The sequence below is a fragment of the Paramisgurnus dabryanus genome, chromosome 8, assembly GCF_030506205.2.
Source record: "Paramisgurnus dabryanus chromosome 8, PD_genome_1.1, whole genome shotgun sequence".
In the NCBI taxonomy this organism is placed as follows: domain Eukaryota; kingdom Metazoa; phylum Chordata; class Actinopteri; order Cypriniformes; family Cobitidae; genus Paramisgurnus; species Paramisgurnus dabryanus.
In genome coordinates this window covers 29,359,502-29,371,379 of record NC_133344.1, presented here as the reverse complement: position 1 = coordinate 29,371,379, position 11,878 = coordinate 29,359,502, and the positions used below count along the sequence as shown (strand labels likewise).

The 11,878-nt window shown below is 38.1% G+C and overlaps 1 protein-coding gene across 2 annotated transcripts in view; it reads right to left on the bottom strand.

The window, feature by feature from the left end:
- Window positions 1-4,194: 4,194 nt before the first annotated feature.
- Window positions 4,195-11,878, bottom strand: part of caln1 (calneuron 1) — a 69,227-nt gene continuing 61,543 nt past the window's right edge. For both annotated transcript variants that reach the window (XM_065281447.2, XM_065281446.2), the window contains exon 6: window positions 4,195-7,634. In XM_065281447.2, coding sequence (XP_065137519.1) covers window positions 7,507-7,634 — 128 coding nt within the window. In that variant the 3' untranslated portion in view covers window positions 4,195-7,506. The remainder of the gene's footprint in view (window positions 7,635-11,878) is intronic.

Sequence of the window (11,878 nt, the reverse complement as noted above, 5' to 3'; positions counted from 1 at the left end):
GATAAAGTGTCAAAACCAGCAGTTTTCTTCAGCTATGTAAAAGCCATTTCAACTTAAAAGCACATCAAGTGTGCATACTAATAACCTTGTGAGCGCTGCGCCATACACTCCTGCTGTGAAGCTTCAGACTCTGAATGACTGACAACTCCCAGCCATGAGCTCATTTCACATGTCTGAAGCTTGATAAATATTCGACTGCTGTTTACTATGCGTTTAAATCACATGAATTAGGGCAGATATTCATTCTTATCTCTTTCAACACAACTATGCTGTAAATCATTAAGGAGTTGAACCGATTTATAACTCAACAATTCACTTTATGGCTTTGACGTTCATTTAAATAGACTACACCTCCACACTTTATCACCGTTATTATAATACACGATGACCACGATTCATTACTGCCTCATTACTGTGGTGTTTAACCCTTAGAGGTGAAGATCATAAAATCCTGTTTATTAGCACATTGATATGATTTTTGCAGGGAATCAATAGAGAGGACAAAATGTTATATAAAAAATCTTTATTGCATAAACTCTATGCTTTTGTGTCCTGTACATATTTGAATAATTTTGAATAATAAAATCGTCTATGAGCAGCTTGCAACAAGCTCAGTCTCAACTACAGTCTATATAGCTAAATTTTCTGCATGCACGTGTATAGATCTATCATAAATAAGTGAATCGTGGTAAATATAATACAGTATAATATACAGCTCAAACACCATCACTTTGATTTTCAACCCCCAGTCTCCATTGTAAATACATCCCACAGTTGATCTGATGTCATAAATATATCTTGAAACATTGTCTTATTTATTAAAAAGGTTACTGTTTTTAAATAAAATATTGACATAAATGGAAATAAGAATATGTGTTAACATTCCAACCCCAAAATATAATAAATGTATATTTTTCACATTCACCACATCATTGTGTTGATCAATCAAAATATGCAAACACATAATAAATATTTGTTTGTCAGCCCCTCTATATCATTTATATATTTGAATGCTACAAGCTAATGTTACATTCAGTATCAGACAACAGTAACAGTAAACGAATCATCCATTCAAACTTTAGCCGCTAGGTGTCGCCATTGTATCAGAATGGCACACATTGAGACTAATAACGCATGGATCAACATTTGAGTGAGAAAAAGGGGTTCGACTTATATAACAGTAATAGTAGTAGTGTATGCACCTTTAGATTCTTCAGTACATATGTGCAGACAAATATGGCTTTTGTCAGGGGTGCCGGGGGGAACGGAGAGCTGGCAGACATGTATTGGTTTCAGCCGCCCCTCTGTAGCCCTGACGCTATCTGTGCAGATTGTACCGGTTGAAACTATCATGCACAAACAAAAAATAACACACAAGAAAAAGGATATTTACAGAGATTCACATGCATAATAAAGTATAGTCAGACCTCAGAAAACATTACAGTAAAGAACAATAGGAGACATCCATGAAACATCAAGATCGAGGAGAAATGGGTCAGGCACAGAGATTCTGCCATCTTATCGATACCAATGATACAGCCAACTTCAACTACATCAATCGATCCTATTTTACAATCTCATTAGCTGTGAAATAACATTTCTGTGGCTGTACACAACTGCTGAGACATCAACAATGCAATGCTACTTTGGGGTTTATGGATAAATGAGAGATGTGCAATATGAATGTGTGCAGGACACCAAACATTAAATATTACTATGACCCATGAGATCAATTGAAGGATATCTTCAGTGCAACCTTAAATGAAGAATGATATAATATAAAAATTTATTTTATTAAAGGGATAATTCACCCAAAATCATTGGCTCACCCTTATGTTGTTTTAAACATGTATGAGTTTATTTATTTGTTGAACACAAAAATGTAATTTGATAAATGATGGTAACCACACAGTTAATGGCAGCCATTGATTTCAATGTATTTTTCTTCTACTATAGAGGTCCGGACGTCACGTGACCCATTCTGTTTAGGGCACCATACTGGCATGCAAGGACAGCCGGGAGTGTGTATGAAATGAAGGGCGCCAGCAGGAGTACTGAAGCCAGATTTTTTGGGTTCGGCCGAATACCGAATCCTACTCGCACCCTTATTCCGTTAACACAGTAAAACACATGAATGAAGTAAATAACGTCCACAGCAGTGTATTTTTCATTTTATTTGATTTTAACTGTTTTAAACTATTTTGACAATTACTATAAGCCTATGCATAATGAAATGCGGTGCAACACGTTCGTTTTCCCAGGTGCGTTCGCGAAATGTTAACCGCCCCTAATGCTCACCGAAAGAAAACGCTTATCTCCACGTCAGCACCCGATTTGTGTAATCAACTGCTGCGTAACGTCGACCAGCGTAGCGCAAGCCTGGAGTTCGGTTCGGTGGGAAAAAAATCTAAGATTCGGCCGAACCCCGTCAAAAAGCCTAGTATTCGGCCGAATCCGAATCCTGGATTCGGTGCATCCCTAAAACAGAGTTCACTGCACACTTCAAAGATATGGATATGTACATCCAAAACTTAATAGATGAAACATTACAAATGCCTTTTAACATATATCAGTCCAGTTATTTTCCACATTTTAAACTTTTTCATGTCATTTCAGGGTTACTTACTATTAAACATAAAACCCTTAAGGCCAATTCACACTGGTCAATTCAAACACATTTCTTGGATCAGTGTGATTTGGCCTTTATACAACATGTTGAAATAGTAAGGTTTGTAAGGTTTAAACAGTCAATTATTGGTATTGATACTGGTTAAACAATGGGGTACAGGACAGTCATAGCCTAGTGGTCCAAGAGTTGCCGGTTCGAGTTTCGTGGCAGATTGCGACTGTGGTGCCTCAATGGGATGGGTTAAATGCAGAGGTCACATTGTGAGTATGCGTTGACAAGCATGTCACTTAATACTTTTCACCTCACTTGCAGCGCTCCTCGATTGCCTGCCAAAAAGGTGTAGTTTAGGCTGTGTGATGTCACATATTATGGTGCATTCACACCAGACGCGGAAGAGCCGGTAAGCACCAGTGATTTACATGTTAAGTCAATGCAAAGATGCGAAAAGGCTAGGGCTGTAGTCAACCAAAGAAATGCTTAGTCGACCAAAGTCCTGTCATGCGCATCGATCAGTCAACTAAAAATAAAAAAGACGCAATGTTTTGCATTTTGATTGAACATTTATTAAACAATTGTCATAGAGAATTTACAAAACAACAACGAAAAAACATCAAAAATAATACATAAAACTATAATAATAACACAATTCTTTAAACATTAAGCGATTTTTTTTTAACTGCAAAGTGAGGAGCTCTGTACTAGGTCTATAGTGACAGTCACAATCGCGCACCTGACCACACCCGCACGCTACAAAAAATATAACTGCTAAAACTGCCAAATAATGAAAACTCCTAAAAGCTCTCGTTTATACAGGCTGTATATTCTTCTTTACTTTGAAGTTATGGGATGACTTTTGTCCAGCCGATCTAGGCATTTTAAAACAAACACACACACAAACACACACAAAAATGGCCTAAAACAATCCTAATAATAATAGGCTGTATAGCAGGATGGACTATAGGTTTATATTCGTTTTGTTACATTATTTAGGCTATTTTCAAACGCGTCAACTGTACAAATAAAAACAAAAACATAAGTCCAGCAAACGCCGAATCGGAGGACAAATGGCTCCTTAGTTTCGAAATGGTTTGGGTACGAGGTGATCGTGTTGAAAATAAAGGCGTTTGTCTAGCGTTAGAAGCTCATTTGAAACATTGCCGCAGCTCATTACAGAAAATGACAGCTGAGAAGAGACTCCGCTTTAGTTTGAGGTAGTGCTACAATAAAGAAAGAAGATGGTCACCGTATCTGTTACCACTGAAATGTAGATGTAATATATTTCCAAATCTAAGCCCGTTGTATGCGGAATGTTGCCGAATAGACTGCATCACGATAAAACTAATGGATACAATAGGCACCTTAAGAATGCGTAAAAAGACGCACCGGCCAAGGCGGACTAACTCACTGTATGTGAGAAAGCTCTTGACATCTTCTAGAACGAATGCAGCAAAGATATTTAATGCTAATGTATGAGGCATATAGGCATACGCGGAGTTTTATTAATTTATAATGAGGTACGTTCTAGTTAACAATGCAATGCAATATTGTCTGCTATATTTGCTTTTTATTTATTAAATACATGCAGTTGGTTGATGAAACATTTATTAAAATTAAGAAACAATTTATACAAAACGAAATTCACTTTAAAGAAATGCTTTCTATAAAGCAAAACTTAATTAAGTGGTAAAAATAATGTCTGAGGATTTACAAAAACAAAACTTAATCTGCAATTTACTTATAGCCTACAATACGTAAATGTTAATCATTTGGAACACAATCAGGAGAGACTTTCATTTTAATTATTTTATTGCTGTATTTTATTTACTATTCGAATGAAAGAATTTACAAATAAATAGACTGTACCATTTACTTTACGCAAACCTTGTGAGCAGGCGAACTCAAACTCCGTGACCTTTTTTTGTAAAATGCAGCCAGACAAAAGATTTAGATTTCTTGGACATTTTGCTGACTAAAGCCAAAACAGGTAGTGTTTGAACTGAATGAATACAGCAGAACTACCTATATTCCTGTCTGAGCAAAGTAGCAGTGCAGCCAGCCACAGGTGCGGTTCCAGAGTGTTCTATGTGGTGCGCTAAACTGTGGCGCTGTTACAAAATAGCCTAAATTGAAGCATTTAAAGTTGGGGATAAAACATGGGCTAATTATATTTAGAATACAGTCATATTTAATTGCTTATAAAGGAATAAATATCAAGGAGTAAATCAATGAAAATTTCTTAATTGGGGAAAATAAATTAATTATGCAACTGGTCGACCAATGAAAATGTCAGTCGACCAAGACGGCATCGACCGATTAGTCGACTAAACGACTAAAGTTGACAGCCCTAGAAAAGGCATCCTGTGACGTGGAAAGCGCGAATGGCGTGGCGCGGATGGCGGGTTCCACGCAAATTGAGTGTTGCCGCGTGATCCGCACTGAAAAATCTAAACTTTGGCGGATTTTCACGCCGCGTTAACCAATCAGGAGCTTGCTCTAGCAGTGATGTGATTACAGGAAGCGAGTGGAGGCAGAAAAACATAACAACAATGGAGAACAATCATCATCGCTACACGAAACATCTTTGTAATTTTACATGAATTAAAAGGATCTTGTTTGGAAGAGTGAGGAGGTCGCACAATCTGGTAAGTTTACTCACTTTGAGCTATATAAGCCCCGCCCATGATGCGAATTTCCGCATGATGTCTTGAATGACTAGAATTGTATGCGCGAATGAAGTGCATAAACTCAAAATGGTCAAGCGTCCAACGTGTCTTCCGCGTCTGGTGTGAATGCAAAGTTAGAAGTTAATAATGTAAGCCAACTGTAGGTGCAATCTTTTATCAGAATATCTTATTTTGTGTTCAACAGTATAAAGAAACTCATACAGGTTTAGAATAAATACATTAGAATATATGACAGAATTTTCATTTTTGGGTGAACTATCCCTTTAATGCTTAGTAAACATAAAGATCATTCTTCTATTGTGTCATTGGATTTGTGGGTATGGAGATACTGTAAACAGTAATAAGAAATGATGTATGGAGAATGAAGATACAACACTGCAAAATAACTCAACATCTAAAAAATGCCAGGTTTTCAACACACAGTTATGTAAAATACTGACAACTAGATAGCAGATGACACCAGGCCAGATCTGCACCGAAGTCAGCAGCTCCAGTTCGGATCCGGCCCAAGGTCGTCTGCTGTCTTGGCTGTCTTGGTTGTTAAAATTAACCAAGAAACATCCATATTTGACCCAACTACGTGTTGAAACAACCCATAATTTTTACAGTGCAAGTTGATCAATGTGCATCTCAACAGGTATTTCCCTTGATGCAGCACAAACTGGCCAGTACCAAATCACATTTAAAGGAGACATTTCACAAGACTTTTTTAAGATGTCAAATAAATCTTTGGTGTCCCCAGAGCACATACGTGAAGTTTTAGCTCAAAATACCACACAGATAATTTATTATAACATGTTAAAATCGCCACTTTGTACGAGTGTGCAAAAATTTGACATTTTTGGGTGTGTCTGTAAACATGCAAATGAGTTGATCTCTGCACTAAATGGCAGTGCTTTGCTTGGATAGTGCAGATTAAGGGGCGGTATTATCCCCTTCTGACATCACAAGGGGAGCCAAATTTAAATGACCTATTTTTTCACATGCTTGCAAAGAATGGTTTACCAAAAACTAAGTTACTGGGTTGATCTTTTTCACATTGTCCTGGTTGATACAAGCACTGGGGACCCAATCCAGTCAGATTTTCATGATATGTCTCCTCTAAGAAATCGTTCACTAATTTTAGTAAGCCTCAGAACCATTTATGTCAACAGGATCAACTGATTCAATGATTCGACTCTAAAAAAGAGCAACAGGTTCAAAAATCAGACAAACCTGTAGACAAAAGTCCTGACTGCTGCATTCATGAGAATGAATGGAGCAGAGTTCAAGGTTGGACTTGGAATGTATTGACTAGGTATTGTCCACTTTTATTTCCACTTTTTATATTTTTTTACCAATTTACTGTAGTTGTAAAATGTGACCAAAACGTTCCTAACAATTTCTACTTTTGTGTTTTACAGAATGAAGCTTTACAGTATCTAAAGATGACAAAATGTTCAATTTTGGTGAGACTATCCCTTTATATGCCCCGAAGTCTTACAAACCTCAAGTTAACAGCATTCTCATCCACAATTCATTACAAACCCACTGTAGAAAGGTATTAGACGGGATAAGATGGCATTTGAGAGTTCTCCTCGCACAATCAAACAGCAAAAGACATTTAAAATGATTCAAATCTGTGTCGCGTAGACTTTTGGAGTAGACGATTACGGATTCAATTATGGACTACATAGAGCACTGTGTCTCCCCAGCCTCCCACAATCCCCAGAGCCCGTAATGTACACGGGCGAGTGCAGACGAAAATAATCTCCAGAGTGAATGCTGCAACTTCCCTTCTCGAAGGTGTAATGAGTTGCCAATTACTTTTGCTTTTCTACATCGACGGCAGGCCGGAGCACAGCCGCGAATCCCAGCTGAAATCTCCAGCCACAGAGGAGACGGCAACGCAGGTGAGGTGCTTGTGAACTCCTGCGTGTTATTGCATTAGGGAACAAAGGTGTCACAAAAAGCATAAAGTCAGCCCTTTTAAATCCCTGCCAGAAAGATGAGACCCCGTGAACATGCTGGCGTAACTTCCTGTGTCAGTTTGTCCTCGTGGAAAAATAACAGGAGAATAAAAAAATGATAAAAAGCTCCTCTTCTCAGTAGTGAGGTGTTTGGTTTCGTTACTCTTTTTATTTAATAGTTTTAGGAAATGACTTCATCGACAGACATGCACATGCAGGCTCCGCCCCGCTCACAGTGGTGTCGCTACTCCATGCCGTTGCGCAGCATCTGATTGGCTGCGATGAGCATGACGCTGATGATGAAGGCCATGGCGAAAGCACAGATCAGGCTCTTGCGCACGCACGTCTGCCGGTTCTTCTTTTTGGGATGAACTGCAGTTGACAAGCAGAAGAAACAAAGAGTATTTAGTCAAATCGGTTCATGAATACAAACCTCAGGATGAGATAAAAACCACAGACTATTTAAAAATGCAGAAGGAGGCAAAGAAACAGCAGGTGATTAGCATTAGTTAGCATTAGCTTGCAGTGGGCATTATAACCCAACCTGGACCAACACGAAAAAATGGATGGTGGTCTAAACTGCATCTTTTCTGAGAAATCGCCCCTGATGAGAAAACTGAAATGCATTTTCTCCTTACAGCTGAGGCTGATAGTGTAGGTGTCGATTTGCATTCTAGCTGACTGCCTTTCATCTGACAATCTGACCTGTCTAAATAAAGAAGCATGTTTCTTTGCAGCTGCAAGATGGAGAGGCGTTTTGCTTGGACTGAACACAGAAACTCGGTCCACCTGAGCACATGTGGCGGCTCTGCTCGAGCTTCATGAGGTTCAGGGTTGACGGTGGGGTCTGAGCTGAGAATAGAGGCGGTTATTAGGTGCTTCTGGAACACACAGCGAGACAGATTGCGTGACAGTCTCACGCCGTGATATCATTTTCCGCTCCAGTCCTCCTTCCGACAAAACGGTAGTCAGCAAGTCCCTCCCCCTGCAGCCAATCGGTGGCCTGGTTATGGCAGAATGGAGGCACGGTAATGAGGAAAAGTAGATTTTGTTTGCATTTGTCAAAAGAAATGTGTGTGTGATATTACGGTCCGCATGAAGAAAAAATCTATAAAAAATCTCTTAAATGTCTACATGGACAAGGCCCTATTGTAGTTTACACAAGTTACACAGCGACACAGACTGTGCTCAGAATTTAACACACCAATGTCTCCCATCAAAAAATAGGACAACTTTTGAGAATAGAATTTTCTCTCACCGATAAGAGCTTTAGTTTTTGCTCCACTTTTGAAAAAAAAATTATGGGAGCGCATAAAAAGTCAAGATCAAATATTTTGCTGCATGCTCAACACATTTTAAACATTAAAAATGCTTAAAGCACCGCAGTTACCACAAAAAGCCATCGCTACAAAACAAACACATTATTTTTTACACAGGTACGCAATTTATGCACCATTGCCAAACACCAAATGAATTTGTAATTATCCACCTGTTTCTTCATGTAAATGCGGGCGCCGCCATCTTTGAGCTTTCCGGTTTATGACTTCCGGTGAGCCGTTTTGACTGGCTGTTTAATGTTTATTATGTAATCCAAGAAGACCCACATCATTTGTGCAGTAAGGGGGTGCCATAATAGCTAATACAAATGCAGTAAATCTTTACAAAACATTTGTTTTAACCCAATGCACAAGAGCTGAATGTGTGGCGCACATGCAATCATGATCTGTATTTACAAATCCATCCAGTAAAACCTTTCATAGAAACTACCAGTAAACAATAAATACAATAATTGTTTTTAAACAACTACAGTAATATTATGCTGATAAAAATATGCTGATTTAGCTGATTTATTTATTCTGCTACTATACAGTATATTAATACAAAAATGCGATAACAGTAGAGAATATATATGACATAATCTGCTTACTTAATGTTTATAATAGTTCGTAATGTGTTTGGATGTACTTTTGTTATGTTTTAAATCAAAAAGCAAAAAGTAAGCAAATAATTTCATAAGCTCATGTCTCCACCTGCGTAAGAAGCAATGTAATAATATTTTCCTAAAACGAAAACAATACTCAATACATGGAGCAGTTTGTTTATTATGGTTTGTTCAAATAACTTACAATGTGTTGAATGAGAAAGATACTGCTGACTGTGTCAGACCGCGTGAAGCTCGACGTGTCGCAATAAACAAGTCCATTAAAAATGCAGTTTAAAAAAAACACAGCAGAGGGACAGCTGTGACATTTTAAACCAGCCCCTGAAAAGTTAAGTCTTGGTAAAATCCATGTACAAACCCTTGACTGACGTTCCCATTGTAAAGATACTGGTATGTCTCTGCTTTTATATTTGCGCATTGAAGACCCGTCACCTCCGATCAACAACACAAAATGATTGAATATATTTTCATATATATTAAGCCACTTCTTAATTTCATCCTCACACTGGTTCATACATGGCAGGTGAAGTAAATATTAACTGTTTAAATCATGTTGTATGCGTGCTCCCACTACGCCCCTCTACCATAGACCTCTACCGGCTGGCAATTAAAATGGAAGTCTCGGACCGGAGAGGAAATACCTCACATCACTTACTTTCACGTTCGCGAAACAGGTGGATACATTTTATAAATGAAATACGTGACCTTGGAGCACAAAACCAGTATTAACTCTTTCCCCACCATTGACGAGTTAACTCGTCAATTAAGAGAAAACGCGTCCCTGCCAATGATGAGTACACTCTTAGAAAGGATTTAAGCTTTTAACATATTATGTGTAATTTAAACACATGATGTGTCATTTTGTGTTGATTTTAAAAGTAACACAAAATGTGTTGTTTTTTATAATACCGTAAAACTTCAAATAATAGCCAAGTCCCAAAGAGACGCCTGTCTCTTTTAGACGCCTGGCGTGACGACAGGTTTGGGTAAATAAACGCCTGTCTCAAATAAAGGCCTGGTCTGTTTTTTAGTTTCGGGTTGTATTTAATCTTCTAAAACCCGTCAGATAGTCTGTTTAAGACAGTTCTATGGTGCAGATTGAACACGCTAAAGTTTTTTTTTTGCTTACCGGTAGATGTCACGTGACAGACGCAGTCGTTCCGTTACTCATCACTATGACAACACAACAAGCTTCGTCGCCAGGATTGAGGTGATGATGACAGTAGCGAAGTGGGAATCGGGAGAGTCGGGACTTTTCCCGGTGGGCCGGTAGTGTTTTGAGGCCACTGATAATAGCCGGGCTTTCAGTCTTTTGTCATACATGCACTCCCGCCACACATTGTATTTCTTGCGCGGAAACACTATTTATCATATTTAATATGCTGCAGCGCCCAAAATGTATCTGGCCGCACTGCTCTCTCTCTCTATCAAGCCCGTCTTCCCTAGAGTTCTAGTCGAGCGAGCCAATACAAAAAAAAGAGAAAGAGGCTACACAATAGCCAATCAGAAAATAGCACTGTTGTATCTGGGTAAGATTTCACGCAACAACCAATAAAAAAACATATCCTTGTTTGCTTTATTTATACTGCCAATAATTTAAGACTGTTGTTATTACACGAACTAATTTGTTAAACACATTCAAATTAAAAATAAAACGTAATATGTGGTAACCTCCTGCTGTCATGCTGGAACCATTAAATTAAAAGCCTGTCTCTTATAGACGCCTGTCTCTTTTAGACGCCTGGTGTGATGATAGGTTTGGGAAAATAAAAGCCCGGGCTATTATTTGAAGTTTTACGGTAACACAGAGATGTGTGGATTCTGGGACAACGCATTTAATGTGTTGTCCCAGAATCAACACTAATGTGTTGTTTTTAACACATTCGTTCTAAGTGTGTATTTCCGGCAACTTATAAAACCCGAAAATATCGCCCTACGGCAAACAGCTGTACTGTATGTCCATGTCAGTTTTTAGGCTCTGCATCTGATCTCTATCAAAAGTCCTTCACAAAAATGAAATTATTTCAGCTTTTTGCTCAAAATTTTGTGTTTTTGAAGAAATCTACCCATATTTGAGAGGTGATAAAAAGAGAACTAATGAAGGTAGGATGAAACAGGTTTTTTTTTTAAAGCAGAGGGTCTGTTCTTTCATTTTATATATTGTATGTTTAGATATTTTAAGAAGAACATTTCCTGGAAGGCATTAAACTTTTGTGGAAAATCATGAAAAAAGCTGGCGCTGGCTGGCAACTTAAAAAAAAAAACCGCTGGCAGGGAAAGAGTTAAAGGGATAGTTTACCCAAGAATTTAAATTTTGACATCATATACTCCCCCCTCATGCTGTTTCAAACCTGTACAAGTTGCTTTGTTCTGCTGAACACACAGTAAGATATTTTGAGCAATGTTTGTAACCAAATCAGTTTTGAGCACCATTGACTTCAATAGTATTTTTCTTTACTACTATGGAAGTCAATGGTGTTCTGTTTCCTGCTCAATTACGAATATCTTCCTTTGTGGTCAGCAAAATAAAAAAAATGTATACAGGTTTGTAACAACTTGAGGGTGAGTAACTAATGACAATATTTTCATTTTTGGTGAACTATCACTTTAAGAGACCCAGGTATATTTGTAGCAATAGCCAACAAAACATGGTATAAGTCAAAATGAATGGCAA